The sequence below is a fragment of the Rattus norvegicus genome, chromosome 12 (assembly GCF_036323735.1).
Source record: "Rattus norvegicus strain BN/NHsdMcwi chromosome 12, GRCr8, whole genome shotgun sequence".
Lineage (NCBI taxonomy): Eukaryota > Metazoa > Chordata > Mammalia > Rodentia > Muridae > Rattus > Rattus norvegicus.
Window position 1 is genome coordinate 5,423,270 of NC_086030.1, and position 17,941 is coordinate 5,441,210.

General features: G+C 45.6%; 1 protein-coding gene across 13 annotated transcripts in view; it reads right to left on the minus strand.

Moving 5' to 3' along the window:
* Positions 1 to 17,941, minus strand: part of Stard13 (StAR-related lipid transfer domain containing 13) — a 396,060-nt gene that overhangs the window by 21,392 nt on the left and 356,727 nt on the right. For 6 of the 13 annotated variants that reach the window (XM_017598426.3, XM_017598424.3, XM_017598428.3 and 3 more), the window contains 4 exons: positions 17,266 to 17,329; positions 4,147 to 5,504; positions 2,525 to 2,698; positions 1,280 to 1,496 (listed from right to left, as the gene is read on the minus strand). In XM_017598426.3, coding sequence (XP_017453915.1) covers positions 1,280 to 1,496; positions 2,525 to 2,698; positions 4,147 to 5,504; positions 17,266 to 17,329 — 1,813 coding nt within the window. 13 annotated transcript variants of the gene reach the window in all.

The window sequence follows — 17,941 nt, forward strand, 5'->3', positions numbered from 1 at the left end:
ATAGCTGTTATACTTTTTCCATTTGAAAAGAGATCCTTGGTTCTTCTCAGTTATATACCTGTAAGAGGCTAAGTCTGATCACCATGTGCATTCATGGTACAACTGTGACCGAAGATAATTAGATAGCAGCAACCAGATTCATTGGCTTACCCTACCAAGATGCTATAATACGTGCCAGATGTTTTATGTAGAGAACAAAACCAACCATCTCCCCGAATATCCAAAACAGTAGCCCTGCACTATGACATGAAAATATGAAAAAATGTGCATCTGTATATTCTCTAGATAATAAAGGTCAAAGGAGGTCACTGGCCAGGTCCAAGCAAGGACGCTTGCATTCGGTTCCTTGAGCTGTCGTGATTTTAATACCTGCTATGTTTTGATATCTCTGTAAGCATCAGGAGCTAAGATCTTTGAGTTCATGGAGCTTAGCCCTTTCCTGCCCACTGAGCCCCAGACAAGGGTGAATCAACAAACACCACCGAGAAGACCAATGAGCAGTTTCCCGCTACCTAGTGTGCTGAGCAAAGGCTGCTACAGAGGTTGGGACATGGCCGTTCGAGGGGGCACTCTGTGGAGTGTGAGTGTGGCCTTTATTTTGGGGCAGAGTGTGGAAGAAAGGAATGCTTGGTAATATGGAGGAGCTTTGTAAATTATGGGATGGATCTCAATCTGTGCTTGGTCAGAGCGTACCATTAAGATGGTTTCCAAATTGCCCTGGAGGCAGAAAATGTTGTGAGTATTTCCTTCCCGTGAACTTCCCATCAACTCTTAGGCGAGGGGCTACTTGGTTCGGCTGATGTATCTCTTACATTTTATACGTGAATTAAAAAAAAATGGAAGTAAGTCTGGTTTGCTCATTGAGCTGCTCTGAGAATTTAGTAAGGGGAGAAATAGAACTAAATTCACTCCCCTCCCCCTGAAACAATGAATCAATGATAAAATAACACTGTGGAGTAAATAGTAGCACTGGAATAGTAATTTAAAATGTAGAGTAGCTCACAGCTTACTCCCCAGTCGCAAGGAAGTGGGGACATTGTAGACATTGCAGTTACGAAATAACAACATCAATTTCCTTTGGCCAACCAGGATGCCACTCAACTTGGTAAGGAGGAACATTGTCAAAAGCTAGACAGGGACGTATCAGGGCCATATTAAATCTTGGCATTACAGATCTCCGTGCTGTTTACTCTAGGTTAGCTAGGCCTTGTCCTGGATAGGCCCCACTCACTCTGCCATCCCCTCACCCCAAGCCCGTGTTTGGGATTCACCACTCTACCTGATCCAGACAGTTGCTACGTAGATACCTCAGTGCTTGTTGAATGCTCTGAGGCAGGGGCTGTCCTGTTCTCTGGACATGGACTATGAGCGGGACACCGAAGACAGCCTTGTCTCTGTAGTCAGGAGCTTTGATTCTCTTCATGAACTTTGGGACGGACCTGGAATTCACAGAAACCAGGTCATGCAAGGCCCCCGGGGCGCTCTGTGCAGACAGGCTGTGGAAGCAAGGGAGAGGGAGGCCAAGCTCCTGTTGGAACACTTCAGAGGCAAAGGCAGAATTAAACCTTTTTTCTATATCATTCACAGTCTATGACACTCTATATGTGGCCCTTGCCTATGTGTCATTCCTATTAAAGAGCCAGATTCATTGTCTTTGTGGCTCTCTGTTTTCAAATCGGTGGTGGTGGGCATTTTTTCAATTTAATTATGACTAAAAACAGCTCTTGGATATCAAACGCTTAAAACCCCCGATTGGGGGGCAGGGAACAACAAACTGTAGACAAGGTTTACTAGAGGAAGAATAATTTGGTTGATGTTGGTGTGTGGGGTTGTTGAACCAGATTTTCTTGGCTATGTCTTTAGCTTTCTAGAGGGAGATCTTCATTTAAAAGGGATTTTAACACACATGCATATATTGATTTGACCATACAACTTGTAACCTTTGAAAACATTATCATAAACACAACATTGATTCTTCTACACATATTATATGACACAACGCTTGATGTTTTTAAAATCATGCACCCATCTATCTATATAATGTCGACCTTATGGGATCCTTCATTCCAAAGATATGCTGCCTAATCTCATCTTAACTCGCCAAGGAGAGCACGCACGTACTTGAAGAACCATCGAATCAATGCTCTAAGGGTGGGTTCTGTGCCAGGCCACAAGGTACAAGTGACAGACGTTTCTTCACAAGCTGCCAGTGATATTTTATGGTGGGTTTATTTCTAACTCCTCTGTTCACAATTTATCACTTTGTTACCGGCCTTGTTCCTTTCTCAGAACCCGACTCCCTTCCCTGGAAACCAACCGAGAGCTACAAATAAAGCAATGTTTCCTGTGTGCTTCATCAGCCTGGCTGCCCAGAGGGCAGACGAGCAGAAGACTCCACAGTTTCCAGGAGAGGGTAGTGCAGACGGTGCTCCGTTCTCCAGACACCAAAATATAAACACTGGAGGTCTTTTGCAATCATACACTTAGCTGTGGACACGTGAGCCCCTGCAGACGTGCTACATACCAGGTCCAGCCGTGCTTGTTGGACATGGAGTACTTCTCCATGATGGCTGTGAGGCGAAGCAGAGAAAAGCGCTGGAGCAGGTTCAGCTGGGCGGCCGTCTGGCTGCTGATGTGGGGCGTGGCCGGAGACAGCTGAGGCTGGTGTGAGAGCTGGAAGCTACTCCACCTTAGGCGCCTGAAACAACAGATGGTCAGAGCTACCAGTCACCAGTGGATGGTAACTGGGAAGCTCGAGCTAGCCGTTAGGTACAAATGGCTACTTTAGGAGATTCTGAGCCAAGGAAATCACAGCACAAAAAGGAAAGAAGACAGAGTATTGTATGAACCCAGACTGGGGTACACTGACTGTTTCCTCTTGGGATTTGAATAAGGGATATCATTCATATTCTCTCTCTCTCTCTCTCTCTCTCTCTCTCTCTCTCTCTCTCTCACACACACACACACACACACGAGAGAGAGAGAGACAAAGAGACAAAATAAAGATAAATGAGAGAGATGAAGACAGAGACAGAGAGATGGACCAGATAGTGAGACAAAGAGACAGAGACATAAAGCAGAGGGGAGGGAGCGGAGACACAGAGAGAGAAAGACAGAGGGAGGTGGAGGGAGGGAGAGGAGAGAGAAGAGGGGGAGAGAGGAGGGAGGGAGAGAGAGAGAGAGAGAGGAAAGAGAAGAGGGGGAGAGGGGAGGAAGGGAGGGAGAGAGGGGGAGAGAGAGAGAAAAGAGAAGAGAAGAGGAGAGGGAGTGGTGAGGAGATGAGAGAAAGGAGGTGAGAGAGAGAGAGAGAGAGAGAGAGAGAGAGAGAGAGAGAGAGAGAGAATATATATAACAGGCAGAGTCTGAAACACTGGGGTGCTACACTGTTTCCCACTTTCTGTGCCTGCCTCCTCACTGTCCTTTGTGGCTGGGATGGCATCTGAAGGTGACAGGCACAGACGGCACACGGATGGACCCTACAACTCATCGCTGCCTCGGCAAGAACACCAGTGGCACACACGGCGCTGTTGATTCTGAGTTAGATTTCCTTGGCTCATTTTCTCAGGAGCAGTAACTTAAAAGCACGAATGTGCTCAGGTCCCACAGAATAAAAAGCAAACCTTGTGACCAGGACCTGGGCCACGGCTGTCTGTGATGCCCCCACCTGCCTGCTTAGATTTGTCTTCGACAGAGCTTGAACAAAGGCTAGACACAGAAACGGATGTGGACAGACATGGATTCGGACTTTCTGTCTAAGGACGACCCTGTTGAAATAATTCCTAACCATATGAACTACTTAGCACAGCCCCAGGCGACTGTGTAAATTGTCTGTCTGTCTTTGTTAAGGGAATAAGCAAAGGTGGGCTAGAAAGGTGGCTCAGAGGCTAAGAGCACTGGCTGCTCTTGCAGAGGACCTGGGTTTGGTTCTCAGCATCCACACAGCAGCTAATAAAACATCTGGGATTCCAGTTCTGGGGGATCTGACACCCTCTTCTGACCTCTGAGGGTACTGCAGACACACGGTGTATATACATACACGCAGGCAAACATTCACACGCATACAAAACAATAGCAAAATAAATAAAATTCAGCCTACGGCCACCACTAAACGGAAGGATCGTAACTTCATAACAGCATGTGACCCACCTGTTTGGCCTGGTCAGAGAGGCCCCCACACCAGAATCCCTTCTTTCTCTGACCCCAGTGGTGTCCGATTCATTCAGAGAAGTCCTGTCCCTTTCCACATCACTAGGTGTTGTCTGACCTTCCGAGACAGAGTTGCCTTCAAAATCTAAAGTGATCTGATGAGGAGACTGAAATGGGGGTTGACCAGGGTCCCCTGCCACTGCATCGTGACTTTGCAGTTCAGGCAAGATATTTCTTGACCAGTCATCCACTACCTCTTGTATGCCATTGACATGCTGTATAATGTCATCCAGCTGTGGAAGGAGCCCGTCTTTCTCCAAGTCCAACAGATCTCCAGTGCTGGCATACAGATGTGAGCTGGGCACGTTGTCATAGATACTGACTCTGCTGGCCCTGTGGCAGGATGACACGAGTCTAGGTTCCCTTATGCCAGGGCCCTGTTGCCTGCCCAGGGAGATACTCCCAGTCCTCCAGTTAACCCCATTGCTGCTGTCTGTGGGCGAGAGGCTTTCTATAGACAGTGCCTTGGGGAATGTTCCTGGTTTGTGATCCTTGGGAACATGGACCACCAGGTTCTCTTGCGAGTGAAACCCGTGTATGTGGTTTTGGTCCCCTGTGTCTGGTAATGTCGTCCCTGCCAGCACATCCAGGTCCTCCAGGTACATGCCACCGCGCTTGTTGGCCTCGTGTTGGCACTTGCGTTCCTTCATACATGGGGTGCTCACACGGCTGCTCTCCAAGGGGCTGTTCTCACCGCTTGATTTACTGGAGCCTGGAAGGCCTTTCTTGCAGGCAGCTGGTGGTGAGGTCTGCAGATCTCCGTTGGGTATCTGGACATGCTGCATGGTCTTAAAGGACTCTGGCTCCTGCTGCAGCATGGGCCTGCTGATAACGAGGCCTCCTGTTCGCCCTGGTCCCTTATGCCTCCCGAGTGCTCCCTTCACTCTCAGGGTATCCATGCGTCTCAGAAATGACTTGGCCCTGGTCCTGGTGGGTTTCTCATTCTTGGGGTGAAAAGACTGGCTGAGACTGTCTCGGGGAGACTGCGGGAGGCTGCCACCGACTAGGGTGCCCTCCAGCACAGGCGTGCCATCAGCAAAATGATGCCCCGATTGGCCGCGGCCGTCGCTGCCTCCGCTGCTTTCGCTGTGGATGGAGCAGACCTCAGGCTCGCTCAGATCTGTGAGCACGCTTTCACTGCTGGCCGTGTTTCTCATCCTAGGGCCTCCTGGGGACCCGTTTCTGTCTGCCCCGGGGAGGAGCGGATGCAGGTCATCCACACGGGACCACCTGCGGCTGGTTCTCTGGAAAGTCCATTTGTTGCTGATGCACAGGTCTTCCTCATCTGAGTCGTCGCCCTGCAAAACATAAGGAAAGCAAACACTCACGTCCATAGGTCATGGCTACATGGTGCTTCCACTTTGTTCCCTGTCCTCCCAGTCACACTGGGAGTGTGAGTCTCTACCACCTTTCACCCCCTTCTCGTTTACCGTACTTCATTCAGATATATATGTGCGTGTGTGTGCGCGTGTGTGCGCGTGTGTGCGCGTGTGTGCGTGTGTGTGCGTGTGTGCGCGTGTGTGCGTGTGTGTGCGCGTGTGCGTGTGTGTGTGTGTGTGCGCGTGTGTGTGCGTGTGTGTGCGTGTGTGCGTGTGTGTGCGTGTGTGTGCGTGTGTGCGCGTGTGTGCGCGCGTGTGCGCGTGTGTGCGCGTGTGTGCGCGTGTGTGCGCGTGTGTGCGCGTGTGTGTGCGTGTGTGTGCGTGTGTGTGCGTGTGTGCGCGTGTGTGTGCGTGTGTGCGCGTGTGTGCGCGTGTGTGCGCGTGTGTGTGCGTGTGTGTGCGTGTGTGTGCGTGTGTGTGCGTGTGTGCGCGTGTGTGCGTGTGTGCGCGTGTGTGTGCGTGTGTGAGAGAGAGAGAGAGTGTGTGTGTAATATCACAGATGTTATATAATATGCTATATGTGCCATATTGGGGGAACCATATGTATATGTGTATATTATATATAATATTTTCAATCCCTTTTTTGTTTTTAAGGTATTATGTGTATGTACATATGTGTGTGTATTTATATATACATATATATATTTAAATACATATATAATTTCTTCCAATGCCTTTCTAAGGCATTTATATATAATATATATTTTAAAATTTCATTAAATATATATAAAACTTCCCCAATCCTTTGTTTCTAAGACATATATAATATTTATTTTAATATTTAATTAATATATATAATTTTTCTCAACCTTTTCTTTGTTTCTAAGATGTTTTCTCTGACTGTTTACAAAGGGCATTAAACACCATCTGACTGGACAGTGGAGACAGTATCCTTTCCAAAGCAATTTGTCCCCAACCAATACAGGACACTTCTTCCTTCCCAATGACTCTCTGCTGAGCTCAAGGACCACTATTTACAGCTCTCTCTTTCTCTGAAGCTCGGCCTCATTACACCTTAGAGTTAACACTCCTTACCTTAGTCTCTGAAAATCTCGCTTCTTGTCATATATCCTCTGCATGTATTAACAGCGAAACCACGGCTGACCTCTGAGAAGCAGTAAGGTCTGCACCAATCTAGAGGTTGCACTTGAGGAGAGAACAACCGAGCTGCTCTGGTAACCGGGCTCCCTGTGTTCAATGAGCCTGAGTCAGAACGCCTCTCTCTGGCTGCACACACCTTCCATCCAGCTGCTGCAGTTGCAAAGTCTTGCATTCTGCATGCCACACACTGACCTACCTGTTTCCTTGCTGGAGTTTGCAGCCTGTGACACATAGACGTCTGTGTTCCCTGAGGCTAACAGTGTCCCTGCTTGGCTTTTGTATATCCCTTGGGCCCAGAAAGTATTTACTTCCCCAAATGAACTTAGGCATTGGCTTCAGCCTCTTCTTACCTCGATCATCACAAAGACCCAACATGGAACTGTTTACAAATCAATGTCCAGGTTTGTGTCTTGGCTCTGATTTTCTTAGTGTAGGCCCTCAGCACTTCTCCCTGGATGCATTACAGGGAAAATCCAGCTTGGATGCTGATCTCGAGAATTTTGCTCATCTAATCAGTTTCTCACAGTATGACCCATTTTCTTGGCTTAGCGCTGTTTATTCATTTGGCTTCGAGTTAAATCCCCCACCAATACCACACCCGTGAGGACTGTTTAATTTCTGTTGTTCATGCTATTGTTAATTGGACTTATCTTCCTTTGGCATCTGGTTGTGAGCCCAGGCTCTGAATGACAGTAGGGTACCACAAGTACCCTATCCCCTGGGAAGTAACTTTCCATGGCCTAGGGAGTCAGGCTAAAAATAGGTCTGACTAATGGGTTTTCCTCAGGGAATTAAATAAGGTCATTCATTTAGCAGTGGGGATGGGGGTGGGTGGGTGAGGGGTGGGGGTTTGTTCTTTTATTCCATTGTTTATCTTTTTGCTCATCCTCCTTAGCTCCCCTAACTTGTCAATATGTAGTTTTCAAATATATATGTATATGACTACATTTACATATATTATGTATATGTTGTATATGTATCTGCTATTTATGTATACATATAAGTATATGCATACACATATGTTTACACATATGTATATGTACATGTATATGATGTATAGGTATGTGCATGTATATGTATATGATGTATATGCAATGGTGTATATGTATATGATGCATATGTATACATATATGCATACCCATACATACATACATACATATGATGCACATGTATGTGTATGCATATGCACACATATATAATGTATATGTATATGATGTATATGTGTATATATATGTATATGATGTATATGTATATGTATATGCAATACACAATACTCACTGGACTCTTCTCACAGAGACTTAATCTGTCCAAAGCCAGGCTCTATCTAAATTAGCCTCAAATGGAATATTCAAGCACCAGGTGGAAGGAACTCACAAGAACTGTATGTCATTTCCATCACAGTGGGACGATTTTAGCTTTGATTTTTAAAAAACAAATTTGTGTGAAGTCTTGGTGGAATAACTTTGAAAACTTAAAACTGCACGTAGAGATAGGATAACTCAAAGACTTTCTGGTACGTATTGGTTCCTCTCGTGGTTTTTATCATAAAACAAAATGAATGACAACAACTGAACGTCTGAGAACTGTTGCTACATAAGGCACCACAACACCTCAGGCTGAACTTCCTGGAATCTCAAAAAATGTTTTTGGGAGCTTGAAACCACTACGGCTAAAAATGTATATATAGATGTTTAAAAATAGAAACTGTAATACTTAACATTGGTTCCAAATACTCGTCCCTCCCATCCCATTTCCAACGCAAGAAACCCACATAAAAATTGGATAAAGTCTCCTTTCTTTAGATTAATTACGGATGCCAAGCCAGGCTCTAAGACTGGAGCCAGAGAGCTGGTCTCTTCAGTGAGGCTCAAAGAACACTGATCTGAGGCAGCGAGAAAAGAGTCGTGACTCAACCAAGCCATCGACAAGATGGTGAACTCCCTGAGAAAGAGGAACATTAGAAGGAAAGCCTGCTAAGTTCTTTGAACCAAGCAAGCAAACAAAACCAAAGCAATTAAGCAACAACAACAACAACAACAACAGAAACTAAGCCATGGAGTAAGAAAACTGTGGCCATTGCTCTTTTGCACCCAGTTCCGAAGCAACCCCATGCTGCATCTTTTAAAGTACTGAGGGTGACTCTGTGAAAATGGGATTTTCCATCATAACAGAGAAGATGCAGACATACTACACCAACATACAACCCATCATGTTTGTCAGGACTGGCCATCCCAAATCACATGCACAAGTTGTTAATGAAATATCAATCGGGGTTGGGGATTTAGCTCAGTGGTAGAGCGCTTGCCTAGGAAGCGCAAGGCCCTGGGTTCGGTCCCCAGCTCCGAGAAAAAAAAAAAAAAAGAACCAAAAAAAAAAAAAAAAAAGAAATTATCAATCAATTTCACACCTAGATTTTGTACTCATCCCCATATAATTAAGATAATACATTATTACATAGTATACATTTAATATAAACACACACTCACACTCACACTCACACACACACACTCACACACACACACACACTCTCACACACACAAAATCTACATTATATTTATGCAAATACCCAGGTTCAAGAAATATTTCAATACAAACCCCTGCTGGTTCAACCATCATTTTGGTTTAAGAATATTTCACCTGTTGCCTCATTTAGTCAAAGCATCTAAAAAAATGCTGTATGTGAATCTATAAATTTGTTCAACAATGTACCTTGTGGTCCTGACCTAGAATGGGCTAAATCTGCACCCCCCCCCCCATTTTTCTAGAGTGCAAGTTTTCTTCACATGCTTGGCATGAAGTGAAGTATCAGGTATGTGGCAGACTCCTCTGTAAGATTCTTAGTATACTGTTTAAGAGACTATCAGATTTCATTGGTTTGTCTTTTTGGACTTGGAAAAAAAAACAGTCCTGTGTTTATATAGAAATGGGAAATGAGAGATATAGAGAGCTGAACGTGTCTATAGAGAGAAGAGACCTCTCAAATTGACTTTACTCTCCGGATGGAATGATTTAGTGTAGGGGGCAGTTCTGATGTTAAGGTCCTGTTCCCCAACTGGTTCTTGATCTGTCAGTAAAGAAAGCCAGGGGCCAATTGCTGGGCAGGGCCAATTGCTGGGCGGAAGGTGCAGGTGGGACTTCCTGGTCTTTGTAAGAAAGGAAGGAGAGAAGGAGTTCGCCATGCTTTAGAGAGAGGAGAACCAGGCAACCAGGCAACCGTGTGAGGTCTCCGTAGAGGCTGGGGCTGTGGCCACTACTACAGGCAGGTGGTCAGGGATGTTTGGCGGGGCTAGGTGGGACCAGCCATTCAAGATTAGGGCAGGGGGGAGGTATGGAGCTAAGAGTATTGATAAGGGCGTGCTTTTCCAGACAGGAGACAGTAGTACCCAGCAATTGTGCCAAGAAGATAAGATAAAAAGGAACAACTGCGCGCGCGCGTGTGTCTGTGTGTGTGTGTGTGTGTGTGTGTGTGTGTGTGTGTGTGTGTGTGTGTTTTATCCTCGGATTCAAGGGAAGCTAGGAGGGGGCTGGTAGTGCGGCCACTTCCTGGAGCTAAAGGTGGGTAGGTCAAAGCTAAACGCAACAGTTTAGCATGCTACAGAAATACTGTGGCCACAGAACATCAGGATTTCAACAAGACGGCAGATAAAGGGCTCTGAGTATGCTGCTGTGAAGAAGGGTGGTTAGTGGGTCTGGTTAGTAAGCGGAAATGGATGGCTGTACCCATGTATGGTCAAAACATTGAGGACAACGGAAGGCCTGACCTCCCCGCTAGGTCACGCCTGATTTAAGCACCGTGTCAAAGACAGGGAGAATTTATGCTTTTAAGTCACAAAGATGAGGTCATAAGGTCATTCCCAGGATTTTAAGTTGGAAAAACTGATAAAGGAACCAGTTTTCTCCATCGAAGTATGGACGATGACAGAACACATGTATAAAGTAGTCCACAAATAATCCATATGTGATTATATGTGATGAGGCTATGTAAACTCTGGAGTGACGTCAGAGTTCATTTTCACATTACAGACACAGGGTGAACACTGCTAACCACCCTCCAGTCTGCCAAACTGGAAGTGCTCCACAAGGTGAAGTTTCAAAGGCCGACATGACAGTACAAATAGGAGATTGCAGACCACAATGGAGACAGTCCAGATTAAAGGCTCAGGTTCAGACCTCAGATACCGAGAGTTCAAGTCCCAGCACCCAGAGACCTCATGGCATGGCCTATGGGTCATACACAAAGGAAAGAGAGAAAGGAAATTTAAACATAATAATTTTTTTAACAAAAAGAAAACTTTGCTTCATGCATAAAATTAAGGAAAAGATTGAATAAAATCAGTGGAGATAAATGAGTTTCATGTACGATTTGGGCCCATCCCCAACATACCTTGCTGAATTCAGCATAAGTATTCAAAAACGGGGAAGAAATTTAAACATTTTTCTTCCTTAGCATTCTGGGTAAAGAGTACAGAGCATGGGTTAAGAGATAGGAGCTCTTGATGGGGGCTGAAGGATATTCTGTGAAGATGACGTTGCATGATGTCATAGTTACTCTACCCTTAAGAAATGATTTATTTTTATTTTATGTGTATGGGTGTTTTGTCTGCATATATGTATGTGAACTGCAGATGTGTCTGGTGTGAGCGGAGGCCAGAAGAACACACCAGATCCAGGGTTTATGTACAGAGTAATGGATCCCACCACTGTTTCCCACAGAGATATCATGAGTCTGCAGCTTCATAACTGTAGGTAGGATCTGGCTAATGATGAAGAATGAACTTTGGGATTACAGCACTGCTCCATTTTGAATGGTAGGTGCTCAAAGGGATACCCTAAGCTTCGGAACAATGCCAAAGCTTCGTTCTGCTCTGTTCAGCAAGAGGTCAATTTCTTTATGGCCCCTGGTATGAGAACAGGACAAGAAATATCTTAGATCTGCGTGGTTCCCTTTGCACACCATGGCCAACTAGCTTAATTAGATTACACATGCAACGCTTTGTGATATTAAACTCGTGTATACTCAGCGTTGTCCGCATTGTGCCCATAGGCATTTGTTTAACACGGAAGTTAGGGTCCTGCTATTTTGATAGACACCTTCTGTTTAGTTACTATAGATGAAGAACAAGGAGCTTCAGTACAGTGATGCATGTTTAGTGCACACACACCTCGGTACAAAGATGCATGTTTAGTGCACACACCTTCAGTACAGTGATGCATGTTTAGTGCACACACACCTTCAGTACAGTGATGCATGTTTAGTGCACACACACCTTCAGTACAGTGATGCATGTTTAGTGCGCACACACCTTCAGTACAGTGATGCATGTTTAGTGCACACACCTTCAGTACAGTGATGCATGTTTAGTGTGCACACCTTCAGTACAGTGATGCATGTTTAGTGCACACACCTTCAGTACAGTGATGCATGTTTAGTGCACACACCTTCAGTACAGTGATGCATGTTTAGTGCACACACCTTCAGTACAGTGATGCATGTTTAGTGTGCACACCTTTAGTACAGTGATGCATGTTTAGTGCACACACACCTTCAGTACAGTGATGCATGTTTAGTGCACACACACCTTCAGTACAGTGATGCATGTTTAGTGCACACACCTTCAGTACAGTGATGCATGTTTAGTGCACACACACCTTCAGTACAGTGATGCATGTTTAGTGCACACACACCTTCAGTACAGTGATGCATGTTTAGTGTGCTCACCTTCAGCATAACATGTACAGTTGTGTCAGGCTTACCTGTTTCCCATCCTGGATTCTCTATCCCCAATCTGCTTATTTTTTTTATTAGAAGGAAGTTCTGTGCTGATCATATCTAATACTAAAAACATTTATTCTCGTACTTTCTGTTTACTTCTTAAAATTCATGTTTGACAATTCATTCATATTGAAATTTATAAAAACATGAGTGTCGACTGCCAGAGAAAATAAAACACACAGGCAATTTGCCACAGGGACTTGGGGGAAATTTTGTTTTGGATCCATTATCTGTGAAAGGTCAGCTCTAAGTAGTTTAAGTTTCACAGGCCATATAGATCCTGTTGGAGAATTTCTTCCACTTTGCCAGGAGTGATTGTGTTCTAATAAAACTTTATTTATAAAAGCTGGAGCAGCAGCTTCCCAGCCTGTGCCCTAGAGGACAGAGCACAGGAGTTGGTGTGGTGAGAAAGAAGCCTTATTCTGTGCTTCTCCAGAGAAAAGCAGAGGCGTCAGGCTCACCAGCCATTTTTTTACATGAAGACTTTTTGATTTAGTGAGTTCATCCTGCCGAGGGAACTGTCGGGGGTGCTCTCAGCAGGAGTTCTTGGGGGACTGGGTAGGATCCCTCCCAATTCAGAGGATTCTGAGACATCCATATGCCTCTGTAAGTCAAGTCTGTCACTATCTTCTCAGCCACTCAGGTGATGGCTGTTGTGTTCACTTCCTCTTGCTTGCCCTTGCTGCCTACAGCTGCCAGGAAGGACTGTGTTTGGCAGGAGATGCGGGGCATGGAAGTCAACATGTCAGAGGTGAGGATGGAAATCAGGCCCTTGTCACAGTTTCAGGAACTCAGTAATGCCCTTGGCATCTAGCTGAGAAGGTCCTAGCCCTGAGGTTTTACTCACAATTTCTGTGTGGCTTTCCACCTTTGGACATGATCCAGAGTCTTATTAAAATGCTAACTTTAATGGGAGCCTTAAGAGCTATCTTTCTAAACACCGGCCACTCGGGGCCATTCAATGTCACCATGATGCTAGCTGGCGTGAATCAGTTGGTAGTAATATTTGTCCAAGAATAGGTAGCTTGACTCTGCATTGATTTTAGTCTGGATGAGTCTCTTGCATTGGCTTTCTTCTAAATGAGAACATTCTTTACTAAAATTACACATTCCTACTAGCCGGATACCACTGGAAACTGAGAAACGGGTTTTTAAAAACAAAACAAAATGAAATGAAACAGGCAAAGGGAGCCATACAAATCTGCAGCTGCGACAGGAGGCAAAGCCACAGTTACACAGGCATCTAGAGGCTAACGTTGCAACGTCCATCAGCGTTACCCACACCAGTGAGTTGGCCTACTGGGATGCAGTGATGGTCTCCTTGGTGTTCTGGTAGACTGATGAATCAGCCCCATTGCTGGAATGCCTCCCCATCCTGCTTCCAGAAATGCCTCTCAGTAGGGTTCTGGTGAGTCTGTGCATGTGAGGGCAGATGCTAGGCCACAGGGATAGAAGCAGGACAGACCACACGCGCAATAGAAGCCAGGCTTCAGTGCCCGTGCTTCTTTGTTGACATCCATCTTTGTTCCTTGACTTGGTTCATCGAGTCTTCAAAATTAAAATTTCCCAAGACAGGCAAAACAAACTGAAGAACTTGGTACTGTAATGGCAAGATGAGTTTCCATCGTAAAAAAACAATGCACTGCCCATATGGCTTAGGCCAAGGGACTCATGGGCATTGGGGTCCAGAACAATTTCAACAACTTTTTAAGAGAGAAGAGTTGGTAGGCTTCAAATCTCACCTTTGCTTTTTTGGTCTGTGGTTTGAGGGCGACTGACTCCATGCCAGCATTTACTCACTAACTACCAGGGCTGCCCTGAAAGCACCCCCACCCAGAGCCTTCAAGGGAGGAGTCTGTGGCCTTGGATGACTAAGGCATGTGTGGACCATACTGAAAAACTCAAATCTATGATTCTTGCGGATGGGAGATGAAGATTCTGCCTCACAGGATCTGTAGACAGGACACACGGTGTCCTGTTTTTAATTCTTTCTTGATCACTTTCTATTTCTGACTGGAGCTCTCGATAGCTTTCTGGGGCACTTGATTCTCAAGTCTCCCACTCTTTCTCCTATCATTGGGCCTAGACTTGGTCCCTACTCAAAAAAATGATTTTGTTTGCCAATAAAGGACCAACCTACAGTTACGTCAGGAGTGTGCTATGGCTGCTTGGGACCAGCCAGACACTGCCCAGGACGGGGACTGACAGGTGACGAGGCACCATATGCGGGAATGTTTTTATCTGGAAACAGTCTGGGAGCCTTCAGTTTGCACTGTGAGAAGCAGTACTCTATTCATGTGCATTTATTTGTGAGGCTCCCACTGAGGGGAGAGGAAGTGCATGTGTCACTGCAACGGATATAAAAAAGTCCCAAGCAGGTCAGAATACCAAGGTGACTAATTTGTATGCTGCACAGAGAGCCTTGAGACCACGGACATTTTGCAGAGCAGGTAGGTGACAGGGCAAAGAGCCCTTTGCTCCACATTGTGGGAAACACCGTGCGTCATTCGTTTTTTTTGACATTCTCTTTTGTGAGAAATCTGCACAGAGCAGCCACCTGGTCTCGGACTCCCAGGGACGGCTGCATTCGGTTTAGTAAGAACCATGTGTTATGACCAAGACGACATCTGACCTGCGTGCTTCAAATAGTCAGGGCACCTCTCAAGGGGGTCTGTGTAGCCAGACAGCTGTTGGGAGGTCTGTTCCCACATTTTAAATTTGTTTGTGGCCTGCATAATTCCCTCACGGTTGAATACTTCTCCGGACACTGTTTCTCCCTCTCTTATCTCCTCAGCTGGATTGCTTTTATGATGAGGTCAAGCCAAAATGACTGAGACTCTTTGGAATATAAATGTGGGGGCTGGGGCGGGGGAGGACTGGTTTCCAAGGGTTGGGTTACTCCATGGTGAGTTAAGATGCATTAGGTGTAATTATTACTTTGTGCAAGTCAAAAGAGAGGACACCCCGCTGCTTCAAAATAACCCCAGATCTGGCTAATTACAGATGGAGATGCTACATTTAAAAAAGAGATGTCCCAAGTGATTTAATCCTGAACGTCCAGGAGAGAACCCATTCAGTGAGGTCAGAGGCAGAGCACAGGAGGCAGAGCACAGGAGGCGGGGCTCTGGTTTTTGGAGCTGGCAGCTCCTAAGGACACTCTTGAGGTCAAAAGTCTTCTGCGTGACTCACCCAGAAGCTCTGGGCATGGGACAGGTTTAATTTCCTTCCGCAGTGCCCAGAGAAGCTGACAAGAACGAGATAATACACTGAGCTCCCTTCCTCTCTGATAACCATCAACAGAAAATAAACTGGGTTTTCTTTACCCACGGAGCTTGAGATCAGGAGTGTTGCCCACTTGGGAGCTGGGTTTTGTTTGATTTTGTAATAAGCTCATAGACTTCACTGCTCAATCAGAAACCACGATACCCACACTTGTCTGAAACCCAAAACTTTTGACCATCACAATGGCACCCAAACAGTGTGGGTTGTACACGTATTGGTTAACATCTGTCATCTCAGCACTTGGGAAGCAGAGGCGGGAGGATCAGGAGTTCGAAGCCAGCCTTGACTACACAGTAAGTTCCTGGTGGCTAGTTACATGAAGCCCCATCTTTAAAAACTTAAAATGCAATCAACCAATCAACAAAGGATGTGGGCTATCATGGATTTCAGATATATTATGACTGCTATCATTTTAAAACAGAAGTCTCTGTTTGCAAGACGTCTGGCGAGGGATCCTAGGAAGAAATTTCTTGTGACTGGGGCAGAGTGGTGAAGAACAGGGTCACACTGTCCCCTGACTCGTACTCCTAATGCCGAATGAGTGTGTCCAAGATGGATGCAGCTCTGACTTTCGCTCGAGAGAAAAGACGGGACTAGAACCATCAGAAGACACTTGGACCTGTCAGCGCTTCCCCGAATCTCTTAATCTACTCATCGATTGGAGGACCTGGCAGTTTGACAGTTACAGCCGCACAGACTCCTGAAAGGTGAGGCCAAAGAACTGAGATGCTTATTTCTTTATCCAAACCTTCAGATGGAAACAACAAACCATGAAAGCACAAAGGAGTGAAATCGCAAAACCAACTTCCAGTACGGTCTTAAAACAGACCCATTCTTGATAGTGGGGACAAGATGTGGTATTTGGAGAAGAAAGCGATGGTAGGGTAAGCATGTGAGAACGTTGCCTTGCTTCAAGGCTGCTTCCTCTTCTGTTTTTAAAGAGATGTGTCTCCCACGTGTGTTTGAGGGTGTGTGTATGCAGGTGTGTGCATCTCATATGTGTGCATGTGTGTGTGCATCTCATATGTGTGTGCATCTCATGAGTGTGTGTATCTCATATGTGTGTGCATCTCATGAGTGTGTGTATCTCATATGTGTGTGCATCTCATGAGTGTGTGTATCTCATATGTGTGTGCATCTCATATGTGTATATCTCCTGTGTGTGTGTCTCATGTGTGAATATCAAATGTATATGTATATGTGTGCACCTCAAATGTGTGTATCTCCTGTGTGTGTATGTGTGTGCATCTCATGAGTGTGTATATGTGTGTGTATTTCATGTGTGTGTATATGTGTGTGTGTATTTCATGTGTGTGTATCTCCCATGTGTTTGTGAGTGCCCATGAAGGCCAGGGGAGAGCATGAAGTCCCCTGGACCTGTACTGGGAACCCATTTCCTGTATTCCGGAAGAGCGCCAAGGGCTCTTAACCACTGAGCCAGCCCGCCAACCCTGCATGTTTTTCCAGTCTCTGAATACAGGCTGTTCTGTTGGTGAGGTCATGGTCTCCGTAAGGTGCACCCACCTTTTTCCTTTGGAAGTTCACATCAAGTCTCATTGAGGCACACTTGTTCAACGTATTAAGTCGTCTAAAAAGAAAGGAAAATTGGATGATTTACTAATGGACCCAAATCTTCCAGGCTGCTAGCCTTTATTTCTGGCAAATCTGAGAGTGAAGCGTCCACTAGTTATACTGCAAGGCAGAGCTGCGTCCCCTGGAAGTGACTTGAGGTAGTTTCACTTTGCTCTCTAGCCTCTTAAGCAGAGAGCCCACTAGTCCCTAACCCTTTTCCTGGTCTAAACCCAGGCCCTTCTGGTTTCCCATTCTACTGTTCTTAGAAACTGGTGCAGTCATTTGAACTATCTTGGCTGCTGCCCACTCCCGTCCAGACCATCATGGTGTGGATCTCCTCAATCCTTTTCGGTTTTTTAGTTTCCCTCCTTTAAGTACACACGGGAAGCAACTGACACTCCCTCCAGTGATAAATCACTCCTGGCAAACTCGTATGTTGAAGTTGGAGTAAGGATGTCACTAAAGCCAAATGAGGTCACAAGGGAGGATATCCAACCTCTGGAATTATAGTCCCCCATAAGAAGAGACACCCAGGTGTGCAGGTTTTGCTTCCCCATCCCCCGTTTCAGGACATGCGGAGATGGTGGCTTTCTCTGCCAGGAAGGAGAGAAACCAACAAGCGAATCCT